Source organism: Anabrus simplex, chromosome 2, assembly GCF_040414725.1.
Source record: "Anabrus simplex isolate iqAnaSimp1 chromosome 2, ASM4041472v1, whole genome shotgun sequence".
Taxonomy (NCBI): domain Eukaryota; kingdom Metazoa; phylum Arthropoda; class Insecta; order Orthoptera; family Tettigoniidae; genus Anabrus; species Anabrus simplex.
Window position 1 is genome coordinate 651,695,345 of NC_090266.1, and position 18,981 is coordinate 651,714,325.

An 18,981-nucleotide genomic window follows, 5' to 3' on the forward strand; every position below is an offset into this window, starting at 1 on the left:
CAAGTGAAAAGATTGTGTGTGACAGATGTTAAATTGACTTATTTCAAAGTGGTTAGTATTATGCTCATAATTATAGGTATGTCTGATGACCTGAAATTCGTGTTAAATAACCTATTAAAATATTAACTACATAAACATACTGAAATGTTCATAACACATGGTAAAATACACTTTAAGATGCATATGTCTTGTTACAGTCCAAAGTAATGGGTAAAAATATGTTCTTGCATTGTTTACAGGTCGTCTAACATGAAAGGTTATATGCTTGAGTTCGTATGGGGTACTTTGTACCACTATACTTTATACAAAGTTCAACCACTAGATAGCTTGCAAATTTTCTAATATTATTAAATACGGGTACATTTGAAGATAGGTATGTGCAGCTGAAGTTGTTGATAGTCTTGAAAGCGTTAAATGCAGATCACATCAGTGTATAAAAACAGTTGTTGGTGGTGGCTCTTTCCTTGTCTATGACTATTGATAAATGTCTGTAAAAGGCGAAAAGTAAAATAGAAATTAGAGGTTTTAAAAATAGTGTGTGCATTTCGTAATAGTTACTTACTGTTGTTGAGTGGTTGAGAAGCGTATAACCTGGCCTTCTGACATGTACTGTACCGTGTTCTTCTGGTGTTAGTATCTGTTGCTGTAAGGGGAATGGAGGGATGAGTGGGGGGAGCTGTCGTGTGTGTAGGGGCGGAGTTGGGCGTGTCAGTCGTCTGCGCTGTGGTTCGTGTCTGACGTTGTTTGTTGACTATTTTGAGATAGTAATTTTTTACAATAGGAATAATTTTGTTTAATAAGGTATTAGTTTTTTCGGTTATTTCGTTAATATTGTAATTGGGGTTAGTGTATTGATCCAATGTTATGTATAATTCTTCTGTTATATTGAGCAAGGGGCCTTTGGGGTTTGTGTTTAATATTTTCATATCGTTGTTTATATTTGTAAAACTATGTTTGTATTCGTCCATATGTTGACCTATCGCAGAAAAATCGTTGTGTTTTACGGCATTGATGTGTTCATTGTATCTGATAGCAAAATTCCTACCGGTACGTCCTACATAACTTGTTGAGCAATTATTGCAGCTGATTCGGTATACTCCAGAGCGAAGGTATTTGTTGTTATTATTGATTGTCTTGGTGTTATGTGTGATGCTACTACTATTATGCGTGGTCCTGAAGGCTATTTCGAGATTGTGCTTTTAAAAAATGTTAGTCAAAGGGTATGTGTGTGTTATTGAAGGTGAAATTTGCATAGTCCTTCTTGGGCTTGTCTATGTTCAACAGTTTCTTTTTGGGTCGAGACTTGATCTTTTGAATGATTGAATTAATTATTTCTTTCTTGTAACCGTTTTCTTTCTAGCTATTTCTTGAATCAAATGTATTTTTTCGTTAAAGTCGGTTTTTTATAATGGTATGTTGAAGGCCCTGTAAATCATACTGTGATACGCTGCTTTTTTATGGGAACTCAAGACCACGTTATAAACAAATGAGGTCAGGAAAGGCCGCTAGCTCAGACAGCCTTGCAATAGAGTTCTGGCGTTCTCAAGGATGCGCTTCAGTAGTCTGGTTAATTTTGCTATTTAACTAAATTGTTAATGGTGGCAAACTTGCATCGATTGGCAACAGAACATCACTGTACCTATCTTCAAGAAGAAAGGAAGTCATGCTGAGTGTGCCTGTTACTGTCTGATCCCATATCTGAACCATGCAGTGGAAGGTCATTGGATGGATTCTCAAGAAATGGCTTTGCAATATCATCAGAATGACTGAAACCCAAGATGGGTTTGTAAAATAATTCCAACATAATTGATACAATCCATGCATCATGTGAATAACAAACTGCTTTTCTCTCTCTCTCTCTCTCTCTCTCTCTCTCTCTCTCTCTCTCTCTCTCTCTCTCTCTCTCTCGCACTTCAGCACATGGTACCCTGGAGTACCTTTCCAATTGAATGCAGCTGCATGTTGCAGTGCAAAGAAGCTATGTTCTAACTGCTCCAGGAGCATCCAATAACTGTGCCTTCATGGGTGGTGGCCACTAGGGCCCACCATATGAAAACCCTATTAAGTTTGAAGTTGTTCTGCTGAACTGAAGGTCTTGGACAATAGAAGTGTTGGCTTTCTGAGCTCAAGTGGGTGGGTTTGTTCACAGTTCAGTCTGGTGGTATTTGAAAATGCCTTGTGTCAGCATATTTACCAGCATGTAATAGAATTCCTGCGGGAAGAAATACTGACACTGGGCATCTCCGAAAACTGTAATAGCAGTCGGTGAGACATAAAACCAATAACATCATTTAATTGAAGATCTATTGCCTCTTTGTCCAACCTGTCACAGTCTGGGGTACAGAACGTTGGCCGACAATGATAGTGGCAGGATATTAATTAAGAATCAAGAAAACAAAAATGCTGACATCGTCAACTGACGTTACTAAATTGGATCAATTTTCCAAGGTAGACGTTAGAAAAACAATTTAAGATTGTGCAAATCCAGGAAAAAATGCATGAAGGTTGTCTGAGGCAGTTTTGACATGCTGTTGGCAAAAACAGATATGATTGCTGAGATGAGCTAGAAATTGTTTGAAAGAGACCCAATGGACAACCCAAACAATGGTGTGTTGATATGCTACACTACATCATTCCCCTTGACCAAATCAAATTAAGGGGGTGGAGCTATATCATGGACTCTTCCTGTGGTACAGTATCTGCTGATGAACATGATTACGATGATCGTAGTAATAGTACAGTATGCCTACTAAAAATGCTATCTGTTATGGAGGTGATTATTATACCTTTGCACTTTCCCTTTCCAGTGGCTTCCAGTTTTCCGTGATGGTAGGCTACAAATTGGAGAGCTGTGTTTGCCTGTCATGATGGAGCATCCGCCTCCCAATTATTCTTACATTCCTCCAGACGTTCTTCTCCCTGGTACTAAGTGGGTGGACAACCATAAAGGCATATTTGTGGTTGTGCTTGATGCAGTGTCTTCAGTTCACACACAAGTATGTATGGTACTTTCTACTATTTTCCATAGATATGCAACTCTCTTCAAGAAGATTATGATTTTGCTTTTTAGAGAAATCACTTCTACCATTAGCAGTTTTGAACATCTATAAATTATTTGTAACTAGAGTTAACTCCTCAACTGGTCAAATAGTTTTCTAGCACCAACCACCCAATAGATGGCAACTGGGATTCGTGCTTCCTTGCACGATAACTGTAATTAGTGTATTGCAGCAAATTTAACCAACTGACAGAGGATGCAATTTAATTTTAGTTAACAGAAGTGGCAGTGTGATGATTTCATTATGATATGAATAATTTATTGATATATTTACTGTTATCATCATTGCTTTAATATACACTAGTGTCCAAAAGTTAAGCATAATCACTAAACGAGGCCATACTGCCTGATAAGAATGTCAGACGGATTGCTGAACAAACGGAAGCTGAATCACACACCGTATGTCACACAACTTGTCCAAAAATAAACAGTGTCAGAAAGGTTCTGGTAGCTAAGGTACACCTTTGACAACAACTAACAAAACTTGGCAATGTCTTCCAAACGTTCACCACGAGGCTACACTCTGCACACTGTAACAGGGCAAACACGACTGAGGGAATATGTACACTATGTATTGAATAGGTGAAAAACCCTCATGTATATAATTTATATGTTATCTCAGTTCAATACGTACCAACAACATGAAGTTCATAACCCTTGATATACAGAGCGAACACGTAAGGTTGGTAGGTGCATATGTCGTGTGATTTGCAGTCAATTCCCTTTTACCCTGCTTACTCATAACTTATGCTTAACTTTTGGACACTAGTGTACAAAAGAAGAAGGGCGATCTCAAATATGTAGAAATATCAAACTACTGTGATGATAGAGGGTTCATCCATTGGATCACTCTTACTGCCTTCTAATAAATATTTCATCTTTTCATTTCGGTTACGGAATTAAGTGTCTTTCCAGTCCATCCCATATTCATAGTACTCTCAATTCTTCCTCATCACTCACTGATATAAAATACGGTGCATGTATTTGCTGAGAAGAATATATATAAAAGAAAAAGTCAATTTCACAAACAAAATACCGCATGCATGCACAATGTGGCAGTAAACATGTGGTGATTACGAGCAAGGATCATATAAGATTCTGCATCGTACAGAACACATGGCTGCCGTGTCATGGCACACTATGGGTACTCAGAGAATCTATGAAAAGACGAGCAATATGCAAACTTAATATACTAGAAAGGGTTTTTAAAACTCACCTATAAATATCAGAAGCAGTTAAAGATAGCCAGCCGCCTTTGGGCTGTTAACCCAACTTATGAATAAATTTTGAACTTCAGTAAGGCCAAAAGTCATCAAACACAATACATGAGGAAGTGTTGTTGACACCTATAGGCATCTAGCCCAGTTCAGCGGTTAATAATATAAACAGACTACATTGACATAGTTTCAGAAATCCATTAAATACAGAAAATTTTGATCGTCAATTGCTAGAAGTATTGCAAAAATGACAAGCGTGAATCTCAGTTTGCTTCTGTAAATTATTTAACGCTATTTGTTTTTGTTACTCAAATCTTGTTATTGCTTATTTTTCTTATTCGATAGTTCTTTATTCCAGTGGTTTAACGTTGCACTAGGTTTGCAACCTCTCCAAAGGGTAAGGTTACAATTAATAGGTTTAAAGAAGAGAAAATGTTTGCTACCGTAATGCTTTCACCAAAAGTACTGTACACTAGGCATGTAAACATGTACGAAATTAAATTTGCAAGCACATAAATCACAGGAAATAAACAAACAGTTTAACCAACATGACTATTAAGAAAGGATAACCGGGAAGCGGCTGGGAACCATATCCAGGCGGTGGAAGGTATTGGTAACACTGAAGAAGCGAAGTCAATGTAATCCTAAACTTTACTTAACAAGTTAGATTTGATTTCATATATAAAGCAATAACCAAGATACAATTAAAATAATGACGGCATAATTTCAACAACCATTACAATTTACATGAGGGTAGCTTTTAGTAATTAAATTTATTTTACACCGGAACATCACACATGACGTTCCACTGTCGTGGCGTTACCTTTAAAAACCCAAAACAGTTCGAAATAAATAAAGGAAGGTAACGTTATACTAAAGTGAAGAGATACATCAAAGGAGGAAAAATAATTTACGTATAATCATGGAGCAGAGCATCTTCAGTGGGTAGCCCCCTCAAAAACACTTCTGAGAAAGGGTACCCGACCTAAAGATGAATATTCCATGATGAAGCGGAATTAATGAGATAGTCCCGAGAAAAATATTACTGATAAGGATTACTTCGAAAGGCGTATAACATTTAATTTACAAAACAACAAACGGGAACTATCTCTTAACAAGGTGAGGTGACTTACCGAAACAGCTAAGTCATAATTATAACATTTGGAAGCAGAAGGAAACACGGGTACGCTCCGGCAAGATAAATTAAATGAAACACTACATCTGAAACTGAATACCAGAAAAGTTAAAAAATAATAATCAGTGCTTACCGGATGGTGGGGCCCAGAAGACCCGTACCTTGGAAGGTGACCGTTCCCTTCAGTGGTCAAACAGAAAAGACGCCCTCGCAGAGCAAGGCTCCAGCGACAACGCTTCTCCCCGGAAATTATGAAATATTACCACGGCCAATGAGCGTATGATGATTTCCTTCACCTACCAATCACATTTCCTTTTATTTTCTCCAATAGGAGCGCAGAAAAAAATAGTGCTGACAAAGAACATTTAGGAAGCCTCTAGAAAAATTACGAAATTTGTGCAACTTTACGAAACCGGAAATCTCATTTGTGCAACTTTACGAAACCGGAAATCTCCCACGCCGATGTGGCGCGTGTGGTACAGGATGCACCAGAATTACAATGACAATCAAATAATTTTAAAATCATATCGACTTCAAACAAATTAAACAATTCCAAAATTCACATACTGAGGAAAACCAAAACAAACAATTGAATAAATCCTTTACATACATAATTTATCACCGTCTTCCGAGTCCAAATAATCAAATCCCAATAATCACAACAAGGTTTTTGGTGACACACTGTCATCTGTCTCTCCAGTGCTTGTCTTAACAGTCTTTCTGCTTTCATCCACCATCTCAACCTGTTCTGTTCCCATTTGTCATTTAGTTTTTGCACACTTAGCTCTTTTTGTATATCTTCATTTCTCACTTATTCCTCCTTGTCTTTTGTACCATACTCCTCAGGAATTTCATTTCAGCTGCCTGTACTCTGTTCTCATTTCTATGAGTCATTGTCCAGGTTTCTGCTGCATATGTCATTATAGGTAAGTACATTACTTCTTTAGCCTTCATTGGTACTTCTTTATTCCATATTAATCTCTGTACCTGGTGGTGAAAGGTACTCCCCAGTTATATTCTACTAATTTCCATATATATTCTTCCATTTTCTGTCAGTTCACTTCCCAAGTATTTAAAGCGTTCTACTATTTCCAGTTCCTTGTCTCCAATTTTGATGGCTGATTTTTCTTTTTTTACTTCCTCTACTCATCACCATTGTCTTGCTCTTCTGCAAGTTGATCCTCAGTCCCCATTGTTCAATCCTTCTATTCAGTACTTTCACCTCCTCATTTTCTACCCAGATCATACCTTAATTCACAAACATCATTACGTTCATTCTTTCCCCTCTATAATCTTCCTCTGCTGCCTTTACAGTGTCATCCAACCCATTATGTACAGTAAAGGTGGCAGCACACTCCCTTGTTTTAGCCCATTGTCAATTCCAAATCATTCTAATCTACCCATTGTTATCCTCACACAGCTGCAACAGTTATCACACACTGCTTTTATCATTATTATTCGTTCCTTGCTAACGTCCCTGTGTGTCAGGCTTTCCCAAACTTTTATTCTGGAGATGCTGTTGTATACCTTTCTAAGTCTATAAAAGTCATTACTATATCCTTCCCAGATTCACATCTCTTTTACTTGATCTGCCTCAGAATGAAAATGGGTTCCACTGTTGACCTTCCACTTATCAATCCAAATTGTTCCTCTTGTAACTGACTTTCCACCTTTTCTCTTATTCTTCTTTCCAATATCCTTTCCATTATCTTGGCAACATGGAAGATGATGGTGATTCCTCGGTAGTTACCGTACATCATTTTATCTCTTTTCTTGAATATTGGTATTATTACCCCCTTTTCCCAATTCTCGGGCATTTATTTCTCTCACCATACACACTTCAGTATTCTGTAAGTCCACTAGAGACCTGCTGGTCCTGCAGCCTTGATCATTTTTATGGCTACTTCATCTATTTCCACAGCTTTTATCATCTTTATCTTTTTAACTGCTCATTCCACCTCTGTCATTATCATGTCCGATTCCTTCTCTGTTACCTCTTCTATTCCTGCTGCCTAGAGACCTTCTCCACATGTCTGGTTTCTTACGTTCAGCAGTTCACTGAAGTCGCTGCAGTTTCATCGTTTGTTCCTTAGTTACATCAACAAGGATTACATTACAGTAGTCGAGGATAGAAAGAATTAAAGTTGAACTAGTCTTTGTCGCATTTCTGGTGGTAATACACCTTTGTTTCTTGTCAATGGATGAAGCAAAGCAAAAAACATCTGACATACCTTTTTGGTCTGTTCCGTCCAATTTAGAGTTTCAGCCATCATAGTTCATATAGGTTTGTTTCTTTTTTTATATTTTAGTTATAAACAATTTAGTTATTAATGATTTACTTAATTACTAATTTCATATTGCTTTCTTAATTACTATTGTACAGTCCACATAACCTTTTAAATATGTTTAGCAGTTAAAACCCTATTCATAACTTGTATATACTGTGCATATATTTTTATAATAGTTAAATTGATATTTAATCATGATTTAATATTTTTGTTTCTGTTAGTTTTGTTATAAATAATTTATTACTATTCAATTACTTATTAATAGGGCTCGGATGTTTAGGAAAAGTCATATTCTTTTCTTTTTCTCTATTTTATTACCTGATTGGATTTTGGTGCAAATCACGTGATTATCGTCACAATTATGTGATTTTTATTTGTCATATAAATAGATATTTTTGCTATTTTTTGGCAAAAGGTCATATTTTGAGCAATTTTCATAGGAACGTCATATTTCGGCAGTTTGGCGACAGCTGTAGCTCTGCAGAATCATCGTCGACTTTCCAAATGAGAACTAGTATTCACAAAACTGCTTTTCCGTATCACATCTATAGTGAATACAAGTGGAATACTCTGCCTCTTCTATCAAGATTGCGCTGGAATTGTTTTCCTACAGTTTGTCATAAAGTCTGGCATATATTAAGTCGAACCTTCAAATTATATCGAGTGCAAATACTCGTTTAGAAGCCTCTAGCTTAGAAACTCGTGCAAGTATTGAAAATGTGAGAAGTGTTGAACTTTCAGCACAAAAGAATCACATGGAAATTTTAAATTTTTTTTTGCAAGTTGCTTTACGTCGCACCGACGCAGATAGGTCTTATGGCGACGATGGGACCGGAAAAGGCTAGGAGTGCGAAGGAAGCAGCCGTGGCCTTAATTACGGTACAGCCCCAGCATTTGCCTGGTGTGAAAATGGGAAAACACGGAAAACTATCTTCAGGGCTGCCGACAGTGGGGTTCGAACTCACTATCTCCCGAATACTGGATACTGGCCACACTTAAGCAACTGCAGCTATTGACCTCGGTAATCACATGGAATAGTTGGCGTCAGTGTAAAATGGAAACTTTAAAATTTGGTTAATCGAAGTGACGCTTTTCGCTGCATGTGCAAGATAAATGATGTTCTTAGAGGAGAAGGTACCGGTACATTTCAAGATGAGTGCATACTCTACAGCAGTGATTTAACATTATTTAACTATGTACCAATAACGTCTTGTGACGTGCAAAGGAGTTTCTCTTCTTACAAGAATGTGTTAAGTGATAATCGGAGGTCTTTCACACCGATGATTTGAACATGAATCTTGTCATACACTTCAATACCACCTGCGGAGAAGAATGAAAAAGTTATGTGAGTTTGCACTATTTGCCCTGCTGCCATACCATAATGTATTGAAAGACATCAACTTAATTCGTTTCGTGATACTCAGTTTAAACTTTAACGCATTTGAGTAATATTAATGTAATCTGGGTATAAATGTTCCAAAATATTTTAAAAAAATAGATTGATTTCTAGTTTTCTCGTATTTCAAACCAACAATGAAGGGTGCAAACATGTTTTGACTTTTAAAATGTTGTGTGATCTGATAATCTTACTGAACTTAGTACTTTATACGTATGTATTCACAAATGTTTGATAAGTAAATCGAGGACAATAGACTGTGAATAACTGCTAAACATGTATTTTCAGAAAATTAATACGAAAGTAAGAATAAACAATTTAGTTAACAAATATGTATCAAAGGAATTGCCGTTTCTATTTATAACTTATTTTAAAATGGCCATATTTAGATTAATCATTTTCCGGTCATATTTTGCCATTTTTACGTTATATTTCGTTGCTTTTGAGGTCATATTTCATCACTTTTGAGGTCATATTTGCTTGCTTATTTGGGCTATTTTTAGGTTTTAAACATCCAAGCCCTACTTATTAATTACTGTTTTACTCCGTGCGTAATCTTTTAAATATTTTTAGTGATAAAAACAATATATATACATTCTTTTAATAATTTCAGTCAAAATATCTTAATTTAGGTATATAATATATATAGTCATGAACAATGTACTTACTGTAATTAGTGTATTAAACTGATTAGATGTAGGTGAAGTCCACCTGGCCTTAATCTTGCCAGGATCGATCAATTAATCAGTCCGTCAAACTACTTTCAGCTACAAAAAAGCCTGTATCGGCAAAGGCAAATAAACTGGCACAGTGAAGGAGGAAATAAAAGTCTTCCTCCCCCAAGTGATTGGCGAAAACTGCTCCCAATCCATTGGTATCATTAACCAGGGCCGGGAATATCCCTCTGACAGATTGTGGGGAGAAGTCGGAGACTTTCGTAAGTTTTCCCCTAATCTCTCTTATGAAGGAAGAAATTTTCCCTCCATCGAAAGAGTATGTGTCAATATCAGCTGTAGCACCTGCTCCAAAGCCAACACACTTCCATCGTATGAAGACCCCCTGACCCCCGCTGCCAAACACCGTCTAAGAGGTCTTATGGGACCCTCTACACTTCCAAAAACCCGTCCAGTGATGAGGTGTTTGATGTTGAGGGTTCACCTCCATGCCCGGATAGAGACGGAAGCAGTCTTTAGGTTCGCAAATGGCTTGCTGCTTGAAACCTAACACAGTCAAGCAAGAGTCCTCACACCATGGCACCATTACAGTGGAACTGTAACGGTTATGACAGGCATCTTACTCTTGGTGGTAGTGGTGATTATTGTTTTAAGAGGAAGTATAACTGGGCAGCCATACTGTATTAACATTAATCAGAGGGGAAAATGGAAGGGTTCAGACACTTCAAAAAATGAAGGTAATGGCCAAGAAAGACAAGGACCCCGAAGTGCGTGAAAATAAAAGGCTCCCTAGGACTCAACACCTAATACGCCCAGGGTTGGAAAAGAACAAGTGTTGACCAAGGGAGGTCAGGTAGGACAGACAAAAGTGGGGAGTTTCTCACAAGTAAGTGAAGCAATGCAAGACTCAGCTGAGTGCTCCATGGTCACCTGACTACGCTTTCAAGTTAAGAGCCCCTGGGGCCCATTTTAGCCACTTCTCAAGGCAGGTAGGGGATGCCATGGATGTCATTCTACAGCTGCACCAACTAATTAGTCAGTTTGTGAAGAGTATGGTCTGCATTCAAGAAATGAATCTCAGAGCATCTCATCAGGAGATCTTGAGAAATTTTAGACTGTATTGAAATAATTGGATTATGCCAACCAGGCTTCCAACGGTCTTGGTATCTTCACTCGTTATGACACCTGCAGCAAACTGGTTCCACTAAGAACCATGTTGGAGGCAGTAGCGGTACATGTTTCTTTGCCTATTATAACTACAGTTTGTAATGTATATTTTCCACCAGGCCAGCCTCTTAATATCATTGATGTCATTGTCCTTATCAGTCTGCTCCCACAACCTTTCCTCCTAAGGGGTGATTTTAATACTGTCGAGCTCGATAGCTGCAGTCGTTTAAGTGTGGCCAGTATCCAGTATTCAGGAGGTAGTGGGTTTGAACCCCACTCTCGGCAGCCCTGAATATGGTTTTCCGTGGTTTCCCATTTTCATACCAGGCTGTACCTTAATTAAGGCCACGGTCGCTTCTTTCCCACTCTTAGCTCCTTCCTGCCCAATCGTCGCCATAAGACCTATCTGTGTCGGTGCGACGTATAAAATTTTAAAAAAATTAAATGCTCATCACCCATCATGGGGCTCTGAAATGCCTTGCCCCGGGTGAAGGGAATTGGAGAAGATGATAGCAGAGCAGGATTTATACATTTTGAGTACAGGGGAACTAACTCATTTTAGTGAAGTGCACAGAAAATTTTCCCACATTGACGTCAGTCTGTGCAGCCGTGTGCTCGTTCCCCTATTTCGTTCGGATGTACATGATGACCTACGTGGCAGTGGCCATTTACCCATTGTTCTTACTTTGTTGAAACAGGCATCCATCGAGGCTCCTCCTCGGTGGAATTTGAACCGTGCTGATTGGCCAAAGACATTATTAGCTGTTTTTAAAGACTCAAATAGCCAGTTTATAGAGGATGATATGATATGTTAAACAAGTTTTTCTTGCTGCTGCTGCTGGGGAGTCCATTTCATCTTTCTCCGGGACCTCTTAATATAGACCCATTCGCCGATGGAACAATGAAATAGCAGCAGCTATAAAAGGTCGACATTATACTATTGAAGGCAGCCCACTGTGGCCAAATTTGGTAACATTTAAGGAACTCCATGCTAAAATACAAATTCTTATTCGGCAGAGTAAGAAAGCCTCATGTGAAAGGTATGTGACATCCATGACAGCATATGCACTTTTATCTCATGTGTAGGCTATTCTCCAACATGTTTAAGGTATTCAAGGAACATCTTTTGTACTGGGAATTTCTATTGCCACTGATCCACCATTTCTTGCCAATCATCTAGGAGGTCATTTCACGGATGTGTCTGGTTACGGGTATTATCATTCTGAATTCTTTGCTCTGAAGCTTGAGGTTGAATGACCTATATGTTGCTGCTCATGCTTGAGAGGATTACAAAATGCCCTTTATTGATTGGGAACTCTGGTGTCCCTTTACACTTTCCAGACCAGACGATGTCCACAACCAGATGTTGAAACATTTCAGCGAGGATAGCTTACACTATCTTCATAGTGTGTCCAGGTGAATCTGGATGGAGGGTGAGTTTCCTTTTCAGTGACGAGAGGGAATAATAATTCCTCTCCTTAAGTCTGACAATGATCCTAAGTATGCAGGAAGCTGCAGACTTGTTCATCTTACCAATTGTCTGTGTAATCTCTTGGAGGTGATGGTAAATCGTTGATTTGTGTGTCTGGAGAAACATGGACTGTTGTCCAATTACCAGCGTGGCTTTTGAGCTACTCGATCCACCACCGACCCCCTGGTACACATAGTGAGTTCAGTCTAGGCTGATTTTCTCCAAGAACAGCATTTGGTGACTGTTTTCTTTGATTTGGAAAAAGTCTATGACACCATATGGTGATAAGTAGAGATGGGAATTTGCCTATTCGCCTATTTTATTCCTGTGTTCAGAAACGTAGGTTTTTGAGATATAAATCCGTTTTGGGGTCCTTTAAGCTAGATTTCTTTGGTTTTATTGTGCCTATAAATGCCTATTTCAAGGGTTTGTGCCTATTTGGTGTATAATTGCGTATCTTCCTTGAATATTTGATGCCTTTTGAATCTACTTTAAAGAGCCGAGTTTCTTCCAGTGCATTATATTTTAACTGATGTGCTCGACAGAATTATCTTCTAATTTCTCAAGATCTGTTTACCCCATGAACAAAAATGGGAATTCTCGGAAGTCACCAGAAATAGTTCTTGGGAAATTTCCTTCAGGAGAAACAAGGAACAATTTGATTTTGAAGCCTTCAATTCCTCCACCCTTCTTAGAAAAGAGCCAATCAACGTCGAACTACGTTTTACAACCCATATCCCTTATACCTCCTACTCGATGTGAACTGTTGTACGCGTACGCTTCATCTTCAGAACATGTTGTGATTTATTGTGAAGAAGAAGTGTGTCTGTGACAATCCCCAAAGAAGAATCACCGGCGAATTGGCTGTGCGCTTAGGGGCGCGCATCTGTGTGCTTGCATCCGGGAGATAGTGGGTTGGAGCCCCACTGTCGGTAGCCCTGAAGATAGTTTTTCCTATTTTCACTCCAGACAAATGCTGGGGCTGTACCTTAATTTAGGCCACGGTCGCTTCCTTCCCATCCCATTTTCACCACAAGACCTATCTGTGTCAGCATAACGTAAACAAAATTGTAATTGCAAAGAAAAATCGTCGAAGACCTACTGGCTGATGCGGTGGATCACAGGGGATCCCGATTTCACTACGAATGGAAGGGTAGTCTCCTGGCAAGCTTGCTGTAAGAAGGTAAGGTCGTTTGTTCCTTTTATCTTCTTTTTTTTATTTTTTGAGACAACTACAATCGCATTTCATTGTAGTAATTATAGGCCTGTTAATTTACATATTGTGGAAAGTTGTTTTGTTGCAGTGCTGTATTAGTTGTGAACTTTCAATAATTTATATTGCTAAAATGTAAATAATCATTTAATTACAGAACGAGGAGTTAGAACGCCAGTGGTCTATTGTCACAGAGTGGATGAAAATTAAAAATCGGTATTTTGAACTCTGATTCATTTCCTGTGAATATAGAGATTTACAACCAAAATATTTTCTTTCTTTCTTTCTTTCTTTCTTTCTTTCTTTCTTTCTTTCTTTCTTTATCTGTTTACCCTACAGGGTAGGTTTTTCCCTCGGACTCAGCAAAGGATCCCATCTCTACCGTCCTGGTGCGTGAGACTTTAGGTCGGGGATACAACTGGGGAGGACGACTAGTACCTCGCCCAGCCAGTCTCAACTTCTATGCTGAACAGGGGCCTTTTGAAGGCATGGGAAGATTGGAAGGGGCAGGCAAAGAAGAGGACAGGAAGTGGCCATGACCTTAAGTTAGGTAACATCGCGGCATTTTCTTGGAGGAGAAATGGGAAACCACGGAAAACCACTTCAAGGATGGCTGAGGTGGGAATCGAACGCACCTCTACTCAGTTTACCTCCCAAGGCTGAGTGGACCCTGTTCCAGCCCTCGTGCCACTTTTCAAATTTTGTGGCAGAGCCGGGAATTGAACCTGGGCCTGCGTGGGTGGCGGCTAATCACGTTAACTACTACACCACAGAAGCGGACTACAACTGAAATTTAATTTTTTTAAATCGTGAGTAACTTTCTCCAGCGCTATGTGTAGTCTCTAGTGAACTCTATTACGCTTCCGCTAAGCCTTCGCGAAACATAGGTTGAAGATCGAATGTGGTGCAGCTAGGACGATGTCACAAATGCTAGACATACAAGATGGCACGGCTTGGACGATGTCACAGGGTGTTTTACGTAGCTGCAAAAACTATCTTTACAAGACCAGGCCAGTGAAAAGACCGTTGGCCTGGATTGGTGAGGTCCGGTTAGTAACCATTGTGCTACGGGGGCAAGCAAAGAGAGTCTGGGGTTCGTAAGCTCTAATTTGATAACACACTCAATTACTATGAAAGGAATTTACAAGCAACATTTCAATGTTTTCCAGTAACAATCTTGTTCTCCCCTCATGCGTAATGTTTTTGTACTGACGAGGGAACGGTACGAAGTTGGACGGTGAATTTCGATTTGATTTTTACATATTCGTGAAGATCTTTTTAAGCTGAAACAGGTAGTGGAAGTCTAATTTTTCGCTGGTCCTTTTTAAGGGGACATTTGGGAGCTCAAAGTTGGCGGTGTGCGCAGTGAATTGTACAGTACATGCCGGCACACGTCAGCGCTCACGGCCAGCGATTGCCCTGCCTCGCCATCCCTCTCCACTCCTTCTGTTCTCCTATCTCCCCCAGCACATAGGGCTGCCTACAGTTGTGTACAGGGGATTGCGTGTGGAGACTGACGTTAGTTGGGACATTTTATTTACAAAGATGAATTCATTATGGAATAAATAAACGATAAAAATTGTTTACAAATCACTACTTAACATACAAATAATACATAATCAAATATCATCTGCATCATCATGACATTCAAAGTGTTCAAGAAACGACTTGATTCTAACACAGTCTGGCACTGGTTCATTCTTCATGGCATGATTGTGCAAATCTAACACAAAATGTGAATAAAAATATCACAAGACAACAATGTGTGCACTTTATAAACGAAAAATTGGTACAATCATTTCCAGAATACTTTTTATCAGACAAATCATGAAAATTCGTTTACAAGACAGTATGAAATTGTGGTATATAGTCAGTCATGAAATAACCACCCGCTTTCCAACCATATTTCAGCATTGGTACAAAACAATCAGCTTGTAATTGGTTATGTGCTAGTATTTGACTAGTTATAATGAAAAGTCTGTTTTGGGGTTTTAATTTTCACTGGCCGTGCAAATTCCTTACCCGGCAAATGTTTTCCATTCGACGGACTAAACATTTTAATTGTCGGAGGGGTCCAAGATCACATGGCTGGCAAAGATACATAGTTCCTTTCACTATGTATTCAATTTGTACACTATATATTTGTTCGTCAGGGATTCAAGTTGTGCGTTATTGCCCTTGCCTTTGAATGAATCTATGAGAAGAAGATTTGAAGATGTTTTGAAACCAGTCATGTACATGCCCTTTCCCCATTTTTCCGGAAGATGAACAATCAATTACGAAATATTTAAAGGCATCCATGTAGGCTTTGATACTTTCTTGTACTCTAGGTCCATACTTTCCATTAATTTCTTGGAAAAAGATCAAGAACAAATGTCAAAACTATTTCGGCGAACAAGCGTAGCAAGAACGTCTTTTACACCATGAAAATCATAACTTCTCTGTATTGCCATTTCGTACTAAAATCGGGACTGGTCCGAATTCCAGATTTTGGCATCCGGATTCTCTTTCCTTTCTTCCAATTCATTAATGAATGTTACAAACATTTTAGCCACTTTGTGTCGCCCTTCTTCGTCTGTTTTAAACATTTTACTGACTAGTTTGGTTACTTTTCGAAACCGAATTTTCAAACGCCTTTTAAGGTTTATCAAGTAAGACTCGCTTTGGAGAGAGTGTTTGGGGCAATACAACTCTCTACCCTCACCATTCCAACGCTCAGTGTCCAATTTTGTGACATATAAATAATGCATCCTTGCCTTGGTGAACTCTTCTTTCACATAAGCTCGAACCATCGCACATTTCCTTATTTCTCCATTGTGTTCAATGTGGTTGACGATTCCATAAATTTGTCTCCGAGTCTTCTTATACTTCCTTACAACGTACATAGGCCTCGTTCCTTTATTTTTTGATACATGTCCAACAATGATTCGGAAGCATAATCTTGCACTGACTTACAGGGTTTTCCTCGGCCATCACAAGACTTGTTATCTTCGTTAAACTCATCTCCGTGTTTGCGTTTTTTCAGTGTTGTTGCCCCCTCCTCAACGCCATCTTCGTCTTCTGAATCAACAAAAACGGCTTCTTCCTCCTGAATAAATTTGCATTTTCCCTCCAAAATTGCATCAAATGTTGTCTTTATTTGTATATACATGATTTGCTCTTCATCAGAAAGCTCTGTAGCTTCCTGAATATTAACACCATAGGCATTAATAAGAGCTGCAATAAAGTTGCAAGCGACCATAACAAAGTACCACTGCGATCTCCTGTATGTGGAATAGCCATCAGTCGTGGAGAACTTGACAGAATAGAATAGGACTCGCCGTCTCATATACACAACTGTTGGCAGAAGTATGTGGTGGGGGACAAAGGAGAACCGAAGGAGTGGTGAGGGAAGGCGAGGCAGGGCAGCCGCTGGCCGTGTGCCAGCATGTGGTGTACAATTCAGGGCGTGAACCGCCAACTTTGAGCCCCAAATGTCCCCTTAAAAAAGACCAGCAAAAAATTAGACTTCCACTACCTGTTTCAGCTTAGAAAGACCTTCACGAATATGTAAAAATCAAATCGAATTTCGCCGTCCGACTGCGTACCGTTCCCTCGTGAGAGAAAGATCCCTCAACATCACGTGAAGTGATTGGACAAAACTTCAGTGAAGTCACTTCATCTCGTTTTATTTCGCTGACAGCGGCTACCATCACAGAGGTTCGGTCAAAACATACCCTGACTTCTTCCACAATCCTAAATGACTCCACCAGGGGCATGCCACTCTTCTCCAACTTGGTGATTGCTCCCGGCAACTTGTTGAAATTTGAAGGTGCTCCATTTTATGCTGGGGCATATTAGCTCCCAACATCGTAGTGCATAGGTCTGAAGAAAATGGTTGTTGGTCCCTGCCCGAAGTGGGCTGGTAGAAAGGCTGCGTTGATACAGATTTCTGTACTCGTATCAGATGCATTGCAGTATTTCTAAGTTGATCTATGTGCTATTTTTCTCACATTTGATCTGGAAAATAATAAAATTGACATAATTTACATTGTTCCTATATCTTAAATTTCTACAGGTGGGCTAATTGGCAATAAAGCTTAGTATATATCATGCATTTGTTTCATTAGAAAAAAAAAAAAGACTGCTAGTGATGATGTTTCTAGAATTACAAAACTTTAAAGTAGGAACAAGGGAATTAGTAATTTATATGGAAATATGTCCTCAAGGATTTTCAGTTATAATTTGGCAGTATCGTGTCGAGTTCACCGGGTGAAGATTATAATAAAAAAGACGTGAAACTATACCGGAGTAGCGTAGAGGAGAGATCCGTTCTTTATGCTTGCCAAGGACCCACCAAGCTGGCCCTAGCAGTATTCTTACTTATATAGAAGATTGAAAACAGAGGCACTATAAATCTCTGAAAACGGTAGCACTATAAATCTCAGATTTGTGAACATTTTATTTGTTTCTATTCGCCAGCTTTGGTCAGCCGGGTCAGCAGTCATGAAGACTATTTTCTGTTGCCTGCAATAGATCCTGCATAATGTGTGCCCACAAGGCCGCCACACTCACTGAAAATTAAAAACTGCATAATTTGAAATTGTCATGACATGCGCCCATAATCTTATTTTACCGGGAAAGTTGGCCATACGGTTAGGGGCGCGCAGCTGTGAGCTTGCACCCAGGAGATAGTGCGTTCGAATCCCATTGTCAGCAGCCCTGAAGATGGTTTTCTGTGGTTTCCCAATTTCACACCAGGCAAATGCTGGGGCTGTACCTTAATTAGGGCCACGGCTGCTTTCTTCCCACTCCTAGCCCTTTCCTATCCCATCGTTGCCATAAGAAAACCTTATTTTGTCACAATTCAGCAAGACTCTAGAGGGGATGCTAGAGGCTTGTTAACCTGGGGGCTTACGCCCCCCCCAGACTCTCTTTGATTCCCCTCCCTGCCAAGCACAACGGTTATTAACTGGACCTCACCAATCCAGACCAACGGTCTTTCCGCTGGCTTTGGCCGGGCTACATTGGATCTGCAACCTGTGTTTCATGAAGGCTTAGCGGAAGTGTAATAGAATTCACAATTTTTTAAAGGGAGTTTAAAATATTACATTTTAGTTGTAAATCTCTATTTTCACAGGAAATGAATGTCCGACTCATTGCTTGAATGGTCAGCGTACTGGCCTTCGGTTCAGAGGGTCCCGGGTTCGATTCCCAGCCGGGTCGGGGATTTTAACCTTCATTGGTTAATTCCAATGGCTCGGGGGCTGGGTGTTTGTGCTGTCCCCAACATCCTTGCAACTCACACTCCACACACAACACTATCCTCCACCACAATAACACGCAGTTACCTACACATGGCAGATGACGCCCACCCTCATCG

At 39.4% G+C, this 18,981-nt stretch overlaps 1 protein-coding gene across 1 annotated transcript in view; it reads left to right on the top strand.

The window, feature by feature from the left end:
- Window positions 1–18,981, top strand: part of Zir (Zizimin-related) — a 541,699-nt gene that overhangs the window by 213,196 nt on the left and 309,522 nt on the right. Inside the window, exon 14 of the mRNA XM_067141133.2 lies at window positions 2,808–2,996. Coding sequence (XP_066997234.1) covers window positions 2,808–2,996 — 189 coding nt within the window. The remainder of the gene's footprint in view (window positions 1–2,807; window positions 2,997–18,981) is intronic.